Raw genomic sequence first — 24327 nt, 5'->3', positions numbered from 1 at the left:
ATTCCACTTTTCTACCTTCAAAAGCTGCTTTTAAAGTACGTATTGGCTCACTGTACAGTTGCACCCAATCAACCTTGTTGCAGTTGACTGAATCTGGGCAGACAGTATTTACCTAAACACTTCAGAAGTCATCCGGCTGCTTCTGTCTCGTGTCACGTCATCAATAAACAGTAACCCAGAGCCACTGAAATCCATGCTCATGCATCGCACCGCTCTAACGTGCTTCACAGATGACGCTGTATGCTTTGGCTGGTCCAAGTCTTCCTGTCATTCTGGTCCAGGTTGTTTTTAATTTCAGCCAGCGTGCTCTGGCTTTTTTAGATGCTTTTTGGCAAAGTGTAACCTGGCCTTGGTGAAGCCTCTGTATTTGTTCTCGTGAATTTGTTTCTTGATTGTAGACTTTGACACAGACGTATGAGTTTTATTTCACCTGCATGAAGAGCTGTTGAAGAATTGAAGAAATAACAAAAGAATAGACCACACCTGTCCACAAAGCTCTCTAATTCTTTAACATTTCCTCCAACTGTGATAAAAAATACCCTTAGAAAATAGCATTTACTCATTGATTTATTGGTTGGTTAGTAATAATGCAAAATACGAATCAATAATCGAATTAATGTCTTCTATGCATTTAGGCCGTCTGAAGAATTGTTTCTTCATGTCATCTCAGACTGACTCTTTTTGTGGGTCATGCTTTCTCGTTGAACTCCGCGTTCCTTCTGACTTTCTGTAGTATACGACGAATGTCTCAAAACAAACATTTCTGTAAAAAATCTAACACTGCTCAGTGATCAGCTTCCTCTGTACGGCTTTGTGACAGTAACAACATGCTGAGTTTGAAAAATGAAGACAGAAACCTGTAAACAAGCCGATAAGGGTCTGCTTATGGGAAACACGGGTTTGAGCGCCAGGCCACCGTTTGGCAAACGACGCTCTTTGACAAGGCAGCTTTTTTATATCGATGGCTAATTGTATAACTGATGGACGTTTGTGATCTGATTTCAGATACTTGGCATTCTATCGATTGTCTTATTCTTCAATCACACCTCCAAAGACACTGAAGAAACACGTGATCATTGCATTTCGTTGAGCGTCATTGTTGTTCTACACACACACACACACACACACCCTCTCTGCGAAAACACCGCAGCTGATCTGAGCAGCAGGGCATCCTTGCCTCTAATGAATCTCTATTCAGTGATTGGGTGAGGTTGTCATTCTTTCCAGTGATGATTATTAGATATCGTTCCAGGTAACCACACCTGACCTGACTGTCAACATTGCAAACCCGTCCATTATCACCTGTTCCGATGGAGAAAGTACGACGTGCTTTAAAGCGATGACCTCCTGTATCTGGTCATCTCTGCTTCGCGCATGTGTCTATACGCACAGCTCCGCACCTGAATGCTGGGGGGTTTCCTGGGTGGTTTCTGAGAGGGGCCTGGATGGTCGCTTACCGGCGCGTTATAGTCGCCCCAAGAGCGCTCCAGTATTGCTCAATCACAAGAACAATTCACGCCAACAGCCCATAATATAACTGCATTCGATCAAGAGTTCACGTGTGGATGAAAAAACACTATCTGTTTCTGAAATAACTACAACGGCTTACTGTAAAGTGTTCACACATCTCTGTGGTTACATTTCTGTTGATGGAGGGCCAGAAAGCTCTTGGCTTTCGTCAAGAACATCTTAATTTGCGTTGAATAAAAGAACAAAGACCCCGTGGGTGAGTAATTAATGACAGAACTGTTATTTTTGGTGCACTGTCCCTTTAATATAGACTTGGTCTGACTTTGGCGTGTCTTAAAAAAAAATCACGTTAAATTATCTTCCAGTATTGCATATTTATTTATTCGTTTTTGTTCAATGGCTGCTTCAGCTGTTCTCCCAGCCCGTTGAAAAAGGCCCGAGATCACTTTAAAACCACTCAACAAAACCAGTTTGGGCAAAAGTGAAATATATATATAATAGCTTGTTTAAATTCCTGATTCTAATTAGAAGGAAGCAGCGTTGCTCGCGTTAGCAAATACTAATACTAACCTCCTATCACGCTCTGTTTTCAGTTGTGGTTTTTTAAATCATTGTGACAGAGAAAGGGGTGACGATTGACAAAATGATGCTTATCTCAACAAAGACGCTATCGGGTGAGACCTTCATGGCCTACATGGAAGACTTCCCCTTCGTAGCACATGCTTCGCGAACCCTGAGCTATGGCCGCGACACTGTTAAAAAAAAAATTATCTTTCTTTGTTCGCCAAGCATTAGAGTACGGCCAAGCATGAGCAGCGAGCGCGTGTTTGTATCATTCTTCCACTTCAGTCAAAACAAATGGCTAGGATTCCAGCTGTGCTGCAGCTTCGTGCTGATAAAAGATAGTTTACAGCCTGCCCGAGAGTCTGTGTTTATGTTTACGTGAGGACGAGGCTATGAGCCGATTGTACGCGCTCCGGCCGACCCTCTCAGGAAAGAGCAGTCACAGGACCGCGCCGGCCCTGACCTCTGACCCCATCAGGAGTGACCAGTCACGCCAAGGCAGGGTCAGAGAGCCGGGGGAACACAGACGTCGGCGTTATCATGACTGATTCGCGTATGGCTCCGCCCAGCAGTCCCGTTACAGGCCATTTAGCATTTAGCGGACGTGAGCATATTAATCAGACCCTCACCAGGACTTTAAGCAGAAGAGATTCCAGTTATTATTATCATCTCACCCACACTTTTATGCTGATGCTTCTAATCGATTTCCTCAACGACGCTGGCTAATCAACCTTCGTGGTTTTCAAGCGAACTCATACGTTGCAAAACAATGGCAGTTTCTAACGAAACCGGGTTGGTTGTTCTGAATGTTGTACTAAAACTCTTCAGAGCAAAGTTGACTTGAGCTTCTAGATTAACGTTTTGATTTGGGTTTCGCTTTTAAAACTTGACAAAAGCATATCTGGTATCTTTTCATTAGCAGATATTTATATGGAATGTAAGCTGGTCTGTCCATAATATAAACTACTTTCATGTTTGCATGATTAGTTTTTATGCATCTCAGATTTACGCTTTAATGTATTGCAGGTGCATTTTGTAGTGAACCGAAATCTTGACAGTACATAAAAACAGTAATTGCAAATAATTACATAATATTAATTACACAATTAAATACACTTTGAAAATTATAATTTTGTTGTGATTTATAGAAGCACACGCGTATCTGATGTGTTGACTAATATAGCAAATCACTTGACTTAAACTTGATTATCATTTTAACTGTGTGTGACGTAATATTACATTTAAAGTTAATATATTTTAGATATGCTAAATTGTAGCTTCAGCTGTGACCCTGGATCATAAGTGTAATAAGTGTACATTTTATGTAATTAAGACATAAAATGTACATCATCTGAATGTATGGTAGGATCGGACAATACGTACAAATCTGAGGGTGCAAAAAAATCTAAATACCGAGAAAAGCAGTTGTGGAAATGAAGTTCTTAGCAATGCATATTAGTTTTAATATATTGTACAAAATATCTTAATGGAACATGATCCTCACTGTAATGATTTTTGGCATGAATGATGTTACTGATCCTCGAGTATTTCCAAACCTGCATGAGTTTCTTTGTTCTGCCGAACACAAAGGAAGATGTTTTGAAAAAAGTTTGTAACCAGGGCTGTTTTGGGTCACTATTGACTTCCATAGCAGGAAAAAAAAATACTGTGAAAACCAATGGTGACCCAAATCAGCCCTGGTTACAAACCTTTTTCAAAACATCTTCTTTTGTGTTTGGCAGAAGAAATAAATTCACACCGATCCGAAATGAGTAAATGATGACCGAATCTTCATTTTTGGGTGACCTGTTCCTTTAAGAAATAACATACAATTTTCAAATACGACGACATTGTCTTATTATCGTAGGTATCAAAAACCCATTTAGCGGTTTAAGCCTATTTCAACGACAATAGAAGTAACTACGAAATTACAAGCGCTCTTAATTCAACTAATTGCACTTAACATAAATTAATATAAAGTACATTTTCATATGATTGTAAATAGCGCCCAATGAAGTATCTGAAAACATGGCAATCATTTCGCACTCAGTCTAACTGGTATTTTAACATTGCATTGCCATTGGCAATCAGACATAAAGAACAACTTTATTAAAATTAAAAATTCAATTAAAAGCTATTATCACCTGAAGCAAATAGCACATTGTTATTTTTAGCATTACAAAATATTAAAAAGCGTTATTATTTTGAAACGCAGACAACGTATATTTTGTAAGACTACCTCTAATATCTCTATACGGGCTCATTTAAAGCAGATGCTGCACGGCACTGAAAGTCGACCTGCCAGTTGTTGCTAAACTGTGCTTTCTTGAGGAGATTGATGTCATCCGATTAGACGAGCTGTCACTGCTCTTCTCACACCTGTTGTTCAAAGCGGGATACGTGCTTTTGAAACTAATGAGCACTCAAACTACTCCCTGAATATCTTTCACTCCACCCTTTTCTGTGTATATAGATGTGCGTAAGCCCAAATGCTTTATTGATGAGCACACTTAAACGCCGATCTTGCCCAACACACACACACACACACACAGTGTAACGTGAACACTCATTGTCTTGTAAACCGACCGAAGGAGCGTCGTCCTCAAACACGTCGTCAAACTGGCTCTTCAAAATACAGATTGAGATCAGTGATTTATTAGACACTATTCAGAAGTGGATACGAGTCAGAAACAACATGGCACGCTGCAGTACTGTCTGAGTTGTAGAAAAGCAGCAGAGTAACGCTGTGACATTATATTATTTTCACTGAAATCGGAAAAAGCAAAGCAACTGGGATTTATCCCACACCTACCATTTCAGGAAAAATCATTCATTTACAGATTTGTGGATTAGATTTCGCACACGTTTTATATAATAGGCTCAAAAACGTATGTTTTTAGATTTAGGTTAATTAACGTGGACATAAAAACCGCAATGTATAGAAATGTGTGTTGAAGTAACAATGCAATAAAAATATATATTGTTTTACTATTTAGAATGTAAACGTATTCCTTAAGAAAGACAAAGTGCAGATACGGCGATAATAAAAGGTCTGGCACTTAAAACAGCTCCGGTGAACAGCTGACTGATCTAAGCGCTTCTGATTGGGCGATGCCTTCTGAAGATCAGCAGTCACGTGTTTGATTGGTTATAACGCTCAACTCTCCAACAAAAAGACAAAAAAAAAAAAAAAAAAAAAGAGGAAAAAAAATATAATTGCGCAGGTGCAAATCTTTGTTCATTTTGCTGACGTTTTTGCCACAAGCACTAGCTGGTTAATAACATAGAAATATTAGAAATACATAGAAATATCTAAATATAAATAGAAGATAAAAATAAATTTACCACAAAAAGGCTAAAAGTCTAGTTTTCTGAAAAAAAAAAATATTTTAAAAAATAAGATATTTTATAAAATGTCATTATTATTATAGTTGTAGTAGTAGTAGTAGTAGTATGTATTAATATTTATATTTTATTTCATATTTTCAAACATTGATTGTATAAAAATATATATATATATATATATATATATATATATATATATATATATATATATATATATAAAATATTTTATTTTTTATATATTTTTGTGTATAAATATATAAATATATATATATATATATATATATATATATATATATATATATATATACACACACACAAAGCAGGATTTATTAAAATAACATCTACCAGATTTAAGTAAGCATATGTTTAAAGAACATCAGTGGGGTAGTTTTTCATTATTATTAATCTTCTATTAGCAGATTTTCAAAGCACAAACTCAATTTCAATACATTTTATCAGAAAACCTATTCTTCTAGTCAAGTAAATGTTTCTTGATTCAAGAATGTGTGCACATTTCCAAAAAACAAGATAAAAACACAGAGGAGGGGCATCACTTTTTTGCAGCGTATATTTCTCTTTTTTTAAAAAAAAAAAAGTGAATTTTGTCTCTGGGAACCCTAAATTCTGTCCCTATCGCATCTGATGGGCTCTTAAGATTGAGCTCACAGTGTGCTTGTAAGACCATTACGGCCTTCACTGAAGCTCGGCAAAACAAACAGGATCTCCTCTGCGGCAGTGCCGGCCACGTTCACCTCCTCCACAAAGACAGCCTTTGTCAGAGCTGCAATATGCCGTGACAAATTTGTCCAAACTGATAAGACAACGCTCAACAGCACATCCTCCCGATTCTCAAAGTCGACCACAGAAACGGTCCTATCTGAGCTAATAAGAAGACCAAAACCTAAGAAAAGGACGATTCAGATGCACGCAGAAGAATATTTGCTGTGAGCGCACACTTAAGACCTGGACCCTTGACCCGCTTTATTTGCGATGTGGGGATAAGCGCGCGCAGATGAAGCGATTGGGACGGTTACGGGGACATTTCAGCACAGGATGATGAAGGACTATCTTTTTATACCTCCCAGATAAACAACCATCTCAGACAAGAGCAAACAAAAAGGCCAAACGAGGCCCGAGTGGTGTGTGGGGAGTGTGTACGTGTCCTCAGACATGTTGTGTCACAACTGGAGAACAGAGGACGTTGTTTTCCCTCGGAGAGACGCAGACAAACTGACTGAGAGCTTCTGTCCCTCGCCGCCTCCCAGGCTTTCGTCAGGTGAAGGAAACGCGCTTTTGCATCTAAAGACACAGCTGCATGAGTTTATGCCCAATAAAACATTAAAAGCATATGTAACGTTAATTTCTGATTTTAGAATCGAACTTTATGGAAGCCTGTTAAAAAGGCAAAATAATAATAATAAAGCCACTGAAAAATGTTTTATGTAATGTGTGTATATATATATATATATATATATATATATATATATATATATATATATATATATATATATATATATATATATATATTAATATATATAAATATATATATATTAATATATATAAATATATATATATTAATATATATATATATTAATATATATAAATATATAATATAATATTTATATTATTATTATTAATATAGTAATTACATCTTGTTGCCAAAGCAAAAAAATTTTACTCTAGTATACTAAAATAACTATAAGTACATTAACTATAATCATTAAAACTACAATATTATATATATATATATATATATATATATATATAAAACAAAATATTGTGTATATATAACAAAATATTGTGTATATATAAAATATTGTGTATATATATATATATATATATATATATATATATATATATATATATATATATATATATATATATATACATACACACACACACACACACACACACAATATATATATATATATATATATATATATATATATATATATATATTTTTTTTTTTTAGTTTTCACATTGTTTGATTCTTTTAAACTTTTTTTTTTTTTTTTTTTTTTTTTACAAATCAGGACCGTTCAATTTTTTTGACTAATTTTTTTGTAATGTCATATTCTCTGGCCAACAGCGCCCTCTTCAGTCAACAGAGGTTTCTCTCAGAAACACTTTTATAATAACGACATATTATTTAATGTCAGTATTTATTTCCTTAAAAGCCCAATTACGCAAATGTCTTTACACGTATTTTCTTTCGCAGTGGTCAGATGGGTTTTTTTTTTGTTTGTTTGTATAACATTTAACTTAGTTCTAATCAAACCCTACTTAAATTACAATAAATGGAAATGGAAAAAATAAACTACAATTAAATTGAAGCTCTGTCCTATAAAAAAATAAATAAAAATAATAATACAAAAAGTGAACAATAAAACCACACTGACAAACATTCAGGTAAAACTCAGTCATTTATATAATTCAAGTCTATATTATACAATACTTGCCGTTTTAATTGATTAATTTTAATTCATAACACCAATTCATTTATTTAACCAGAATAAGTTAAAACATTTGAAATACTGTCCAAATACCATTTATGCATTTCATAGCTCAAGAGAAGCATCTTAAACAGCTAGTTGCATGAAACACGCAGTTTCTGAATTATTCTTTCATGCTCTTCACGCGTTCATGACAAACACCGAGCGTTACAAACATACAACAAGACGAGTGTCCTTTGATCATTGTGCATTTTATTTCAGCTCCAGTGTTTCAAACTGTAGCAGCATTTCCACCGATCACTTTTAGAGTCTACGTCCTACATCGTTGCAGTAAAAATATGAAAAAACATGACTCGAATACACTAGATGGCACTACTTTTTCTGCACTGTGCGCGCGGAGCGGCGGAGGCGAGGAGTGAAGCGCCGCAGCACTTCTTCCCTGCAGCGAGCAAGTTTTGAGTGTTTTTTTTAAGAGCACGGTACTTAATGATGATCAACAACGGAATGGTGTTAATAATGGACCCGAAGGCAAACCCCACGCTGTTAAAAACGGCCTCGAATACAACGTGTATTTCAAAACGGCTGTAGTTTCGCGGAGCAATTACAGATAGGAAGCGTTTAAAAATGCCGGACCCAGAGGAAGTGAACCCACGGGGTAACGGAAATCAAGTCAGTCCATCAAATTAAATACAATAAAATGAAATAAAAAAAATACCTAATAGGCTGGAATGAGCGAACTATGCATCATAAAAATGAAAATAAAATAAAAAATCGCTATGCATGTCTCAGTACGCCAAACGCTAGCCTCATCCCGAGGGGTTAGTGATTTATAAGCTATACTGTAATGTTGAGTGACTAAGACCACTTCTTTGGTTCCTGGATGCGAGCGACGCGGCAGACCAATAAGCGTTTAATCAGAAGGCAAATAAACAACAATCTCATTCTGGACCGGCGTTAGGAACCGCGTCCAAACCCGCTGAGATGAAATAAACAGAAGAGAGAGGACACGGGAAGTGAGAGAGGACACCGGAAAGGCACGGACCGGACAGAACGGATGAACCGGTCAGCCCAATAAAACCAGAAACTAGTGCTGTCACACCGTTAATCACAGCCAAAGTCAAGGGCTTCTTTAATGTGTACATTTACTAGGTACATAATAACAGACAGACCTGCATATGTTTAAGGAAAAACATTTGTTTATATATAGTTATAGAAATTAAATTATATGAATATAGTGCTGTCAAGCGATTCATTAAATCGAAAAGGTTTTTTTTGCATGATATGTGTTCTGAGATATCTATATCTATATATATATATATATATATATATATATATATAAACATATTCAAAACTTGTATTTTTATATATTAAATATGTTTAGAATGTGTATATATATATATATATATATATATATATATATATATATATATATATATATATATATATATATATATATATATATAATAAACAGTACAGACATATAATGCAAACAAAACTTATTTTGGACGCGACTGATCGCGATAATAATAATTTGGCAGCACTAAAAAAAAAAATCTACATATAATGTATGTGGGTGTATTTACACATGCATAATAAAATATACGTACTGCACAGACTGCACAGGTTTATTTTGGAAGCGATTAATCGATGATATTAGCACTACAGCCTCTGCATAGATCACAAAGGTAACCATATCTAAGGCTTTTGGCGCGCGTTTCATCCGACGGTCCTCTAACGGGACGTCCCGCGTCTTCAAATCAAGAGCCGAAAGGCCGATAAAACAGAAGCAATTCAAATCAAAAGTTGTCGAAACGAGCGACTCTTGTACTGTACACTATTTACAGACCCATTCCTCTCGTCATTTTTGTGCGTGATTCCAGTGCGATTTCACCACAGACCATGAGAGCACGTGATGCGTGTCATCTGATGGGAATGAAAACTAGTTTGTTAAACTACAAGACTGGCACATTGAGAGAACTGTTCCTCCGTAAACCTTTACAAACCCAAAAAATGGGTTTGCTGCGGAAATCGTACGGGTTTATTAAAGATGCACATTCATTCTCTGCCAGCAGGAGGCGCTTAAGAGCAAGAAACTTAGGTTTCCGGTATCGGCTGTAGACGAAGCAGCTCTGAGCTCGCAAAGGCTGCCTTGCATGCAGGATTAAACGAATAGGACATTTTCTAAGCACAAAAAACACCCTCTGTTTGATTTTTAAACGTGCATCACGTGCTCATTTTTTAAAGGAAGGCTTTTGGAAAAACGTGGCAGGTCGCCACAAATAAATAAATGCATGGGAAATAATTCCCACAGCACAATAACCTGAGACCAAGTTTATTCTTCATCATGAGCTGCGTTTGGAGCCGGCGGCACTGACCAGACCGATAAACACAGACCGGAAGTTAACGCGCGCATGCGTCTGATGAAAGTCTACAGAGGCTTATGTGTACTCGTCTGACACGTGACAACTATTTTTGATAAGAAACCATTTGATGCACGTCTGTCGATCAATGTTTATATGCCAATCAAAGCTTAAATCAAATCGGTTCGTTATAAAGCATTTGTGTCTCTTAAGAAGACTTGGCCTTAACCACTTGATGGATATGAATTATCTTTATGACTTTTTTTTTTAAAGCTTGAACGTTCATGTGATTTCAAAAGGATAGACAAAAACTATTACAATTTTAAAACATCATCTGTGTTGTGTAGCAGAACGAAATGTATACCGGTTTGGAGCAACAAAGACGAGTAAGGTATTTAAAAATGAATAGATTTAACTACTGATTTAAGTTTGAGTTTAGTGCAAGAAGCCCAATTAGTTGAACCTGCAAAACACGGAAAAGCCACCTTTCTCGGCTCCCCGATGTCTCATGCGGCCTTATTTTCATTCGTAACAAATTAAATATGCCGTCACCTCTGACTAAGGCCTATTTCTGGAAAACAAGGCGAGCTTTCTTCTGAATGGACGACCGGAGAGCTTCACAGAGAGGCAGAACACAAAAGATGAGTCGGCTGCACGTTCACAAACAGCTCAGAAACCCAATAAATCTGCTCCCAGACTCGCATAAGACTGCCACAGCTATGAAAACTCCTATCGACTTCATTGAGGAATAAAGGTTTGGGATTTAAGCTGCACGCTCTCGGTTCTCAGGGTTTTAACAAGCAGGAAATCTTCAAAACCCACTGCATAGATCACATCTCATAATTATATCACAGGCTTGACTGCTAATATATATATATATAGCATTGTTGACAACTATGTCCTTAAACAGCAAAAGAAAGCTTTCACGCACAAAAAACTAGCTTCTGCTCAGATAAAAATCATTTAGAGTAAATCAGCAGAGCATACACTATGAATTTAGAAATCATAAGCGCTTTAGTGTGGTGAAATCGTTGATTAAATTAGCATCCAATTTCAAATCAAATCTCAATAGGGGATCAGTTCATCTTATATATATATATATATATATATATATATAATAATATATATATAATAATATATATATATATATATATATATATATATATATATATATATATATATATATATATATATATATATATATATATATATATATATATATGGATGGGAGTTTTCATGACGCAAATAATTTAGTCTTGAACTTCTGTCGGGATTTATCAAATTTAATTGAACGTGAATAAAAATGAGGCAGCGTTTGTTCCCTGTCGTACAAATTCCCGAGGCCAAAACCTCAGGAACATTGAAATGTTGATATTACGGCCACATTTTCATTCAAGTCCAATTAAAGACGCCATCTTCCCTGACTGAGATCGATGTGCGTCAATATACTGAAAAAGTATAAGCTCAGGCAGCTTTCATAAATGATTAGGCAATAAAAAATAATATTAATCAAATAAAAATTGGTCTTATTCTTGAGCAGGAATGTCTTCAATTATAAAATACTAATAAAAATAATAAAAGCGAACTCTCCTGAACCTCAAAATATTAAGAAGTCCAGAAAAAGGCAATAAAATAAAAAATATTTCAGCGCACAGGTTTGTTGTGTCATTGAGCCAACGGTGTGTGTGCAAACACAGACATACATGTACATACACGCACACCGTCACGCTCAATCATAAATACATTACGCTAGTGATAATACAAACGAAACATCTACACGTTTTTACCTTCCTGTTTCCGTCATGTTTTACAAGAAGCGTTCTGTAGTGTGCAGCGCCAATACATTCTTGCAACAACATCAAAGTCTTCCAATAAATTAATAGGTTAGCGACAAACTGGAGTGTTTACTGCATAAGAACGGAGCAACTACATTCCCAGTCGATCCTCGCTCTTTGGCTGGTCCGAGCGGATTGGGCGCCGGCCGCCGGGCCTCACGTAGGGCCGGCCTTGTGAGCTTCCTGGATGTGCGGCTCCTGTCGGGTCAGAAAGTATTTGAAGAACTCGTACACGGACCAGGCGATGGCCGTAGACGGCATCTGGTAAATGACCCGCGCCCGGACGCCCTTGAAGAAGGCCGGCACGCCGCCCAGCCGGTACACCGTCCTGAGGGCGTTGACCATGCCCGAGAGATGTCCGCTGACGTGCGCCGAGCTGAGCGCCACGTTCTCCTGCGTGTTGAGGAGCGTCTTGCACACGTCCAGGGGAGTGGTCACGGCGGCAGACACGGCCCCGGCCGCCGCTCCCGACAGGATGTGCGTCTCGGGACGGTACTGCCGCTCGGGGTTGAAGTGTTCCTGCATGAACTCGTAGGTGATGAAGTGGACGGCCTGGAAGGGGATGTTCATGGTCAGTTGAGTGCTGTAGCTGCGGTAGAAGGCGGCTAGTCCTTCTTTGCGGCTGACCGTCAGGACGCAGTCATACAGGCTGCGGTACGGAGAGTTATACATCTGCATCCTCTGCTTCACCACTGAGAGAGAGACAGCGAAGAAGACAATGTATGTAGTTTAGACAGTTCAGACAGTTGCCTCAGGGCTCAGTACTTGGGCCACTGCTTTTTTCCCATCTACATGACATCACAGGGTTCTGTCATCCTGAAACATGGCTTCTCATATCACTGCTATGCTGACGACACTCAACTCCATCTCTCCTTTCAACCAGACGATCCCACTGTTTCTGCATTAATTTTCTGCTGGCCTCCCAGCCTCTACAACCAGACCTCTTCAGATGGTCCAGAATGCAGCGGCAAGGGTGGTCTTCAACGAACCAAGGAGGGCCCACGTCACGCCCCTCTTCATTAGTTTACACTGGCTTCCTATAGATGCCCGCATCAAATTCAAATCCCTGATGCTGGCCTACAGGACAATCACAGACTCCGCTCCCTCGTACTTACACTCACTAATTAAATCATATGTTCCCTCCAGGTGCCTACGCTCTGCAAACGAAAGGAGTCTTGCGCACCTTCACCTGGTCTGTTCCTCGCTGGTGGAACGATCTGCCCGTTGCCACTAGGGCAGCAGAGTCACTAGCAATCTTCAAAAACCAACTCCAAACTCATCTTTTTCGTTTACACTTGACCCAACATCACTAGCACTTTCTTCTTCTACTGCTCTTTCCTATCCTTTCCTTTAAAAAAAAAAAAAAAAAAAAAGCCTCGTGTCTGCGTTAGGTAAGCCAAGACCCCACTCAGAGCAGTTATGCACTACTGCCCTTTTGTTGATATAAATTGCTTCTATTGCCTCTCATTTGTACGTCGCTTTGGATAAAAAGCGTCTGCTAAATGACTAAATGTAAATGTAGACAGAAAATTACGATTTAAGTCATATCGCCCACCCATCTGTTAATATGTGATAAAACTGCTCATTAAAAACCCATATTTTCCAAGGAATTTTTGAACACAAACTCAAGATATTTTCACGCTTTACACAAAATGCATCAGTAAGTGTGTTCAGTTGTGAAGATTACCACAAAGAACACTACATGTGGTAGTCATGCAAGAACTTTTGCTGGTCGTGGAGATTATTTTCAGCAATAATCCAAGAAATTCCTAGTGGATTTTTGTTGAGGGAAGCAGGGTGACGCCAACCTCTGAGGTGGCCCACAAAAACTCAGCACCACTGCAGCGTTATATTGTGATACTTTCTTTACTATTGTGACCTACATCAGTGTCTGACTGTAGAGGCCGCCTTTGCTAACCAGCCAAACTGCCTTTGAAACGATGCACGGTTTGTGTTTTCAAATACTCGGGAGGGCAGAATTGCACAAAGTAAGATGTTTTAATCCAGCAACAATTTTTGCAGCATTTCTGGTAGTATTATACTAAAAATCAACCAATAAAGTAACATCGTTAAAATAATTTTTTCACACTGTAATATTAATTATATATTATACAATAATGACGATAAAGGGGTAATAATAACAACTCACTTGATTTTAAATGACATTTTTGTTTGTATTGTCTAGACCAGGGTTTCCAAACAAAGTTAAAATGTTAGAAATGCAGGAAAATCAGCTGACTAAAAGTTGAATTACCGGCTAAAATGATTGTTGATGAAAAATTTAATTTCTTGGGCGTATTCTGCTACAGTTAGCTTGAAAACCCCAAAACAAACCACTTTACAGTTTTAAAGTAAAAGCTTAATTTTTGACTGGTATTGACAGTAGAAGAATACCTTCTGCTGGGTTCATGATAGCATCGTGGAGGACAGTGGCAACACTTCCCGCCACACCTGAAGTGGAAAAGAGAAGAAAAGTTATGTACGTCCCCGTATCAAGTCACAATATGTTGAAAAAACAGAACAGTATCTCGTATAGTCATATGCTCCATTTACAAAAGAGCACTCCACTTTCTGTTCCTTTTGCACAGAAAAATGGCATAATGGATGCACAACAAACTTGAACCTGACAAAATAAGAGATAAATGATCTTTTACTCCAGTTTTGAAATTGGAAATGAACTTGCTTACTCTCAGCCCTTTCAAGACATAGGTGACTTTCTTCTTCAGTAGAACAATAAAAATATACACATACATACATACATATACACACACATACACATACATATACACACACACACACACACACACACACACACATTTGCTATACATCAGCTTCTTGCACAGACCAATTGCTTTGCTTCATAAGCCCTCTATATTAGTCAGTAGCCACAGAGATGCATTTTGTTTACATTCCCAGATACGTTTTTTTTTTTTTTTTTTTTTAATTCTCAAGTGCAGGAAGCTGCTGATTGCGTTTAACGAATCACCAAGGACGACGGTTTCAGCTAAAAATCTCCTACACCGTTCAAAAAAAAAAAAAAAAAAAAAAGTCTAGTTGGCCTGAGGGCCAGTAAAATAAAAAGTTTTCCATTTAGTTAGATCCATCCCTTTAAGCCCCCGCAGAATAATCCCTTCTCCTACCGTTAGCAATGTGACTGTTGCCTCCGTTCTGTATGACGTCACTAAGGCTGCGCTTGATCCGCTCGTAGCAGGCGAAATACAGTGCATGTGCAGGACCGGCCCCCAGCACAGTGATATTGAGGCCCCTCAAGGGCCGAAGGAGGCCCTCTGTCCGCACAATCCTCTTCAGTGCGCCGTACACGCTGCGGTACTGAGCCTTTGGATCCGGCTGTAAACTCTGCATACGTGTCTGAAAGAAGAAAGACAGCGGTACGTAAGCCTATCGAGTCAAAAAATAAATAAATACTTGATACACAAAACTAAATTTACATTTACGAACAACGTTTAGGAAGCAAATCATGGAAATCAGTTGTGTCAGTTTCGCCTCAAACGCATTTCTGTTGTCGTATTCAATTCCACCAAAAAAATATACATCATTTACAGAGACCCTAAAAATAGATAGATTTTTCCGACACAAAAAGGATGGTTAAATTGTTAACAAAAAAGGGAAGGAAATACTATCAATATGTAGACAGAGATAGAAGCAGTCAATCTTTGTGCTTACCCAACATTTGGGCTCCGTTATAAAAACATGCTTTGTTAAACGTGAATGATTTGGCAAGAGCCCTCATAACATACGCAGACCGAGGGGCACAGGAGGCGATCAGAATCAAGCCTGACCCGCAAACTGAAGCTTATTCTGCCTGAAAACCACCCGATCAGACACGAAGAGACGTCTGAGCAACACCACCAACCAGCTTTTTGCCGCCGATACCTCTGGAGGGAGTATAATTCATACTGGCTTCCCAGGCTTTTTGACCGCGCATGAATATTTCTAGATGTATTAAAAGTCATTCTGATTCAGACAAACTGCCTTAATAGTGATTCTGAACATTTAGGGGAATTTCAAATGATCCACTGAAAAAAAAAATAAATAAATAAAAAAATAAAAAAAATAAAAAAATAGAGTACATACTTGTTACAACATTTTTATCTATACACCTGCGATATCTAACAGTTTACAGTATTATATATATATATAGTTTAATTAGCTCTTCCTTAACTAGACTGACACCCAGATATGTCTGAATTTGCTCAAAACTTCTATCATAAAATCCCTGTCATCAAACAGCTAAAGCTAACTGGAATATCCTGAAATAAGAGAGATCTCCCTGAAAACATTCATCAGAGAGGACCCCGTCTCCTGTAACCTCAACTAATGCTTTACTATAACAACAATTACAGCAATAACTTTACAAACTACCGCAAATACTTTAGGAATAGCCAACATTTCGGTGCATTCTGGAGGGCTTTAGAAAACGAAAAGCAGAAGAGCAGAACAATATGCCACAGGAAACGCTAAGCCAATGTAGTTTCCACAAATGTAGTTAAATAATACATGTGATGCTACGAACATATTTGAAACTTCAAACCTGAATGGGTTACACTTCCCCTGAAAAAAACTTCCTTCAATGAGTCATTTTTTGGGAATGAAAAACTGTCACAAAGCAACATTCTTCTTCTTGCACTGCAATTAAAAACAAAAGTATAAAGTTGCAACTCTGTTGTACCTTTCCTAATGTATTATTACACATGACGCATGAAATACATGTGAGACACACAAAACTAGCACAGATATGTAGGAAATCAGCTGAGCGAAGAGCTATGGAAGTTAGTTTGCTTTAGTTAAGCAGGAAGGTGGAAAGGCCGGCCTAATCTAAATTTGCACCACAGACATTACATGAGCACTTAAAGTGAACGGGTTACTATCAAGCAACTGTCATAGATGAGAGGTGACAGTCATGGCAAGAATGTGAGTGTGTGTGTGTTGTACTTGTGTGTGTGTGTGTGTGTGTGTAAATAACGGCCTGTTAATCAATTTCAAAACGTCCCGCCCAAAATGCAAAAGACACTCTTGCACATCCACACCCTTCTGGACGTGTGAGATTACGACCTCTGCCCTGACCCACCCATCAGCCCTGGTCACACTCTGTAGTTACCACCATCAGGCCCGGCGTTTAAACTAGCGGTCAACCTTCACCTGCTATTGAAACTGCAGTTTATTTAGCCTACATACATAACATAATCGGCTATTGATATAAACAATTCTTATTTATGTTAATGGTTTTTGGCCTGGCAGATTGTAATTTAAACCAATGCTTGTATTACTGAGAGTATAGGTGCGTGCATGTGTGTTATTTGAAGGTCAAGTGCTACTAAAATTGTGTTTTTGTAATAAAGGCATTGAGTATCATGTACATTTAGTGGTACTGGTATACGACTTGGCGTATGGCGCTATTCATTTTTTAATTGCGATTAATTGCTAATGCTTGTACATAGTATTATCACAATATTGAAATTTATTAGCAAAAAATGTATTATGATACAGTTTAACAGGTTAAATACCTTTTTTCTTATAAAAAATAAATATAAATATACACACACACTATATACACACACATTAAATACAAAAACAGTGCACAAAAGTCTACCTTCATAAAGCAGTTTATAAAACACAGTTTATAATGACTTTGATTTTAATATGTTATTAAATATTTGAATTACCTATGATTAATGTTTTCAAGAATCTTTCCTTGGGAGTTTACTTTAATGTTAAATAATAAAGCCCTAATGTGAAGCGTGACAGAATAATAAATAATTTTAAAATAAATAGCCTATTGGCAATAAATACTGAAGTATGAATGCCACTGCGAATACAAACATCTGAATGGATATTTAAATCATTTAAATTTGAAAGTAGCTGCTTTGTTTCTAGTGTTTCCGGGGCAACGGCTCTGTTTCAGCTGTTTAGCGCCCTCTGCTGTCAGAGAGGGAATGTGCGTTTTCATTCAGCGAGTCTCTTTTTTTGTTGTTTTGTTTGACGACATCCCTATACAGTTCAATTTTTGATCTAATAAATCCAGCTCTGCTCAGTATTAGAGGCTTAGTTCAAAATTAACTCCAAACGTCTAACCGCAGTTTATTTTAATTGGAAAAATAAAATTTAAACTTTTTTGTTAGACACTTTAGTTATTTTTTAGTTTAGTAACTAGTTTTTTTACTGGAATCTAATTTCTGACACTGAATAAAATATATATATTAAAAAAAAAAGGTTTTACTTCTCAATTCTTACAAAGCTTTTCTCATCTTGAACTTCCTATTTCCGCTTCAAAAGCCAGCAACAAACACTAAATATTTTAATATCTGTCATATCACTTTAATATCTAAAGAGTGTTCATGTGAGTTTATACATCACTAATGTTGTGAAACGCATAATAATCATCATAATCATGAAACCGCAACCATTCCTCTGAACATAATCGTACCAACAAAATCTAAAATCGTTGCATCCCCAAGTTAGACCATGGAAAAATAACTATGGAAAATATGAACATTTTTCAAAAGGCCAAGTACAAAGTATAATCTATCGCTTTAAAGTCTAAGTTACGTAACAAGCTATTAATTTCCAATTTACAGTATGTTTGGTTCAACTGATATTTCATTGGAGAAATATTTGCATCAAATTCTACAAATTCTAAAAATGTTAAACGTGGGATCAAATAGCAACATCACTGGCCACGGCATTCACTGAAGCAATTAATTCATAATAATATAATTCATATTAATTATCTACATAAACTGTGTGCCGCCAAACATTACACTGGAGCCCTGAAACCTCGAAGTAAACATTAACCACTTCAATTTATGCAACAGATAAAGAGCACAAAGCTTATGTTGTAAGACAGACAAAGCAGTAACTCATTTGCGTCGTTGTAGTCACAGCCCATCTCTAACTGTACAAGCATCACAATATTATCAAACACCGGCACAGAGAACCATGTGATCCATTTCACACGAGTGGGCGTTAGACCACATTAAGTGCATGTATCTCTCACAACGTGACATTTTAGAGAGAAATCAAAGACTCTTTGGGAAACAAAAGGGCTTAACGTGATATTGACTAAACTGAGAAAAGTGGATATTTGCTAAAAAATAAATAAATGGGTTCAGTAAATACGGGAACTGAATTAATGGAAAGCGGTCTGCTAAAAAAGAAGCACCATGTGCACCTTTCTCATCGTAGGGGAGCATGAATGCTTGCAGATGGAGACAGGGAGGTGCGAGTAAAGGTCGTATGGAAAAGCACACCAAGCGTCCTGAAAGAGGTGCTTCTAGGAAGTGACGAACTTCATACGGCTGGCAAGTCCCCCACTCTTTCTCAAACACTGGAAATTCCAGTTTTACCACAGCTTGAATGACGACTACAGACGCGCGTGCGCTCCAGGAACTGAATTGCAACATCACGTTGGGGTAGATGTTTCAACAAGACATTAATTACCAACTATAACACAGTGACGAGGTTTAAGGCGCGCTTAGAAAAGGCAAATACAATTTAAGCAGTCACTAATCAACATCGCCAACAAATCTCAGTTTTCCTCGTTCCTGAAGACGTTTTTTTTTTTTTTTTTTTTTTTTTTTTTACCAAGCCAAAGCTTAGAGGAAGTTTTTTTAGCTAATTTCTTTCTCAGTGTTTGACAAATGATTTACCGGTCTGTCACACAAATCATTAAAAGCCTGACACCTTATCTTCTGCTGGAGGGATAATATAACCTACTTTTATAATTCAACATTAGCTCAACATCAATTAGATGTCCTCTGTTGTATTTCTGATACATGATATAGAGGGGATTTTATTGGAGAGAGAGAGAGAGAGAGAGAGAGAGAGAGAGAGAGAGAGAGAGAGAGAGAGAGAGAGAGAGAGAGAGAGAGAGAAAACCTCGGGAAGGGAATCAAACTCGGGTCGCCGTGAACTATGCAGCAAAAAGGAAGACTCTTTAAAACAGGAAGGAAAGATGCGTTTTAAAATGTTTGCCAAGTTCCTAGAAATGTACGCCATGCGTTTTCTTTATTTGTAAACTTTTATGCTCGTGAGGAAATGCTTGCATTAAACTTACTAAATCCATCAAATAAAAAATAACACTTTTTCCAACACGTTTTAAGTATAGTTTAGAGAGTTTACTGTTATGTTTCTATACAAATATGACAATTCATATGACTATAAATATATACATGCAAATATTTTCACCGTATATAAAAAGTCAATAGAGCCTACACTGTAGATATTGCGCTTCATCACAATTAATCGTTTTCAAATAGTCCCATCAAGCATATTTATGCATTTATTCACTGATTAATTCATTTATTCATATCATGGGAGTATATATTATTAATTAATTTAACTTTTTTGTGAGCGGTACCACATGACATTTTACACCCTTAATTATGTACGAATATCAAAATTGAAGACTGGAATTTTTAGAGACCATTTTTAATACAAATTATCATCATTATTGTTATACAAATTATTATTTAGCCTTTTAAAACCACTTTTCCTGCCTAAAATTATGAATTTATTTTATTTGACAGCAAAAACAATCATTAAAAGTTAAACGTGTCCCCCTTATTAAAGTTAATTTCAGGAAATATATTTCTGCATGTCATGACGAAAAATGACTTAGCGCATCACCGTGAGAAAGATTCACCCTTTGTCCCAGTAACGCCGTATCCCTCTGTGATCTCTGACCAAGTTTCAGTCTCTGTGTCTGCCATCACACACACACACACACACACACACACACACACACACACACACACACACACACACACACAGCCCAGTTCCTTCCAGGTAAAGTCCAGGGGCCTCTGGTTGGTCAGGCATGAGATGCGTCTCTGTGGCTATGTGCTCTCCAGACACGTAGTAGACGAGCAGCACTATGGCGACCAGCAAACGAGTGAAATCTGGCAGCCGCTAAGGAAACAACGACAATAGCCTACGCAAGCCCCACAGAGCAGCTCGATCTGGCACAGCGACAGATCACTTTCACTCACGAGCTCCCAAAAGACTAAGTTAGGACACTTTTGTCCCGCCGCGACGAACTGCGAAAAACCGGTTTGGGAAGAGAGAGCTAGAATTCCTACAGTAAGGAACTGGATGCAAAGGACTGTTGTGTTCGGCGAACGAGCTGACAGGCTTACGTTTGAATGAACTGTTGTTTTAAAGCCGGAGCGAAGATTAGCGCTACGCTCACGCACAAAAACACCATGGCATTTCCACTCAACATCACGAGACGACGCTTTCACTCTGGGTATAACGAGTACAATGGAGAGAAACGGAGATAACCTTTCGTTCGTCCAAAAAATTTGATCAAATACTGACCGAGACAAAGTCACGCCGACTGAACTCCTCCATCGAGGACGCCGCGGCCTAGCGGCCAAAGATCAAGGCAGCTGACTGCAAAGTCATAAGTTCACACCCCAGGAAAAAAAAGTGAGCCATAAACTACCTCCATTATGACCTCGACCCACGAAACCCAAGATTACTCAAAGGTAGATCGGCCTTGTAACAAGTATACTGCAAAAAGGCCACAGGAAGGCCCTCTAGAAAGAGTAGAAGGCTACTTCAAAAAATAATTATGTACTGATAATACACTTTACAATAAATACAAAACTTTTTATTTTTTTTTTTTTTTTTTTGTGAATTGTGAAACCGAAATTTTAAAAAGAAACAAAGTCAGAATTCCAACTTTAGCTTAAAATTTTTTTAATTTATTTATTTTTAATTATTAATTTAAAAAAATAATGACTTTTTTTATATTTATTTAAAACAATATTTAACTAAATTAATTGGATGTAATTTACAATTAAATCAAATTTTGTTGTAGTTTACAATTAAATTAAATTTAGTTATTAAACTGAGCTAGATGTACCGACGAGCATTTTCGGTGAACTGAAATATATTTTAATGTCACTTCTAACAAAATTTGTATGTCACGTAAACAGAAGCATTTGTAAAGATGAAGGTAGTATAAAGTTAACACTTTAAATGTTCTGTCACATCTCAAACAAGACCAAAATAAGTGTCCTCCTTTTAAAAGCGCGTCAATGCTTAATCTAAAAATTATTTAAAATGTGCTTTTAATGTGAGATTATTATTAAGTGTACTTAAAGGAAACACAGCTATGAAAGCATCTCTTTAAGTGCAATTAAGTTTAATTTCAGTAATATTATCTGCAAGCAGTTTTTAACGATTAAGCAGCATTGTTTCACATGAGATTTCTCGGATGACAAATGCACAACTAAAATAAACCACGCGCGATTTGACGATGTGCTCTTTTTGCAAGTGCTGTCCGTTAGTGACCTACAGCGGTTACTATTAGTTTTAAAACACCACCGTAGCAAACTAACGACCTCAGCGCATAGCGTTTCAACTCTCCGAACCATAAACGTGTTGAGGACCTAACAAACTTGAAATGACTGCCTAGAGAGAAATACGAGGTATGGATGTCAAACATTAACAGTCTGACAGCACTAACACGAGGTTAGCAGAAGCGTGGACTTCTGTCAGCGTCCAGACGAACTGAAACACGCCGTAACCGCCGTCTGGAGAGGAAGTACGTTCATTTAAACTCTTAGCACGAGCGGCCGCGCGGGTGAAACTTAGTTACTGTTGTTTCGGAGCAGTTCGAGCCGTCAAGTCATCAACTAGCCTAACTTTGTTTTAAAAGTTAGCTCGACGGCTACGTCGCGCAGGCTGCTAAGCAGCCCGCCGGAGAGCCCGCTGAAGGTCTCCGTGCCGGGCTTACCTTGACCGAGTCCACGGGGTACATGACCGTGTGCTCCAGCACTCCGGCCACGGCGCCCGCTGTCATGTGCGTGCACAGGGACGCGTGAGCGGGCAAACTCTCGTAATCCTCGTCGCCCTCCGACGCTCCGTCGTCGCCTTTCACCTCCGACATCTCCAGACTCGCCAGGACCGCGTCGGTGCGCAACTCCATGCGTGAAGGGCGGCGCTGGGGAGTCTTAAACGCACGGGTGATGTGCGGAGATGTGAGAGCGCAGCGCGAGCCCGCACATTTCTACCAGCGCGAGCGCTGACGGCGTCACCTCGGCGACGACGCGACGTCACCGTGACGCGGCGGCCCCGCGCCGGGCGATGAGAGCGCTAAAGCGTGAAGGGAGGCGGAGCTCGGACTGACGGGACCGTTAGAAAGCGCAGGGCTGTGGGGAAACCCGTCGGTTTTTAGCGCGATGCTTCTTTTAAGAAGTGGTTTAAACTGTTTTTTAATTCTGCTGTGAGTATGAGCAATTCTGTTCCGGTCGGTGTCGTTTAATGGGTTGAAAATGATTCACTGATTCGTTACTGGAAGGTGTTCAAGGAGCACAGGCACACAATTAGCTATGAAATAAATAAGGTAATGCATAAATAAATTATAAACAGCTCGTTTTAATTACTTGTGCTGGCAAAATGAGACACGATAAGCAAATAAAAAGTAGTATTTTGACCATTAGTATTTGTCGAGTTTTTTTCTGCGCAGATTTCATTATTAGGCTATATTCTACTCATCTTTTCACGTTTTATTAACAAGTTATGATTAAATTCTGGGCTGGTTTGTCATTTTTCTAGCAGGTAGGATTCAATCTACCAATTCTGTTCATTTGAGCGGCTTGTTTTAAAATTATCATTAGGCTTTAAGCTACTCAAAAGTGTTGAAAAAGTACCTGCTCGGCATTTGTTAGAAAATAAATATTATAATCACCTTCTTTTTATAATAGCCTACTCTTTATTTTTATATATATATATATATATATATATATATATATATATATATATATATATATATATATATATATATATATATATATATATATAAACAGACCTTTTTTCTCAAATGATCTACGAACTTGCGAATCCTTAAAAAGAACCGACTCAACAGAATGATTCACTCGCGAGTCGAATTCGATTTTTCAAAAGGATTCGTACACAAAGTTGCACAGACATGCACGTTATGGATTAGCTGCGCCTACACCCGCTATTCTCATTGTGATCCACACATACTATCTGTAGATTCGGTCAGATCCGTCTGTGACAGTGTGATAGTTTAGGTGTGTCTTTCTCAGAATGCATCTGAAGTTCAGCAGCGTGCACTTTATCATCTGCTCATTGTGTGACTGCAGACGATACGGAGAATCTGGTTTGGACCAGATGTCCCTCTAACTTACTCCACCTTTCATGCAACAGTGAAAGAAGGTAGACTTTAGAGAGAACTTATTATGCAATAATCTGCTTTAACAAAATAAATAAATAGATTCAAGCGTAATCTGAATGCTTCCAGACATGTCC

General features: G+C 37.9%; 1 protein-coding gene across 1 annotated transcript; it reads right to left on the bottom strand.

Moving 5' to 3' along the window:
- Positions 1–10024: 10024 nt before the first annotated feature.
- Positions 10025–23139, bottom strand: slc25a37 (solute carrier family 25 member 37). The gene is made up of 4 exons (XM_043246920.1): positions 22790–23139; positions 15168–15396; positions 14422–14478; positions 10025–12719 (listed from the first exon to the last, which is right to left on the bottom strand). Exons 1-4 carry the CDS (start codon positions 22979–22981, stop codon positions 12184–12186), a joined length of 1014 nt encoding a protein of 337 aa, XP_043102855.1. The 5' UTR covers positions 22982–23139; the 3' UTR covers positions 10025–12183.
- Between the last annotated feature and the right edge of the window lie 1188 nt (positions 23140–24327).

The sequence above is a fragment of the Puntigrus tetrazona genome, chromosome 8 (assembly GCF_018831695.1).
Source record: "Puntigrus tetrazona isolate hp1 chromosome 8, ASM1883169v1, whole genome shotgun sequence".
NCBI lineage: Eukaryota > Metazoa > Chordata > Actinopteri > Cypriniformes > Cyprinidae > Puntigrus > Puntigrus tetrazona.
Note: the sequence above shows the minus strand (reverse complement) of the source record. Positions and strands in the feature narration are given on the sequence as shown.

Bases quoted from the DNA above. Each gene is read 5' to 3' on its own strand.
- slc25a37 (XM_043246920.1), bottom strand. From the start codon at position 22,981: ATGGAGTTGCGCACCGACGCGGTCCTGGCGAGTCTGGAGATGTCGGAG. The intron at 14,479-15,167 runs GTAGGAGAAGGG...TTTCCACTTCAG, and splicing joins CAACAGTCACATTGCTAACG to GTGTGGCGGGAAGTGTTGCC. The intron at 12,720-14,421 runs GTATTCTTCTAC...TCTCTCTCTCAG, and splicing joins TATCATGAACCCAGCAGAAG to TGGTGAAGCAGAGGATGCAG.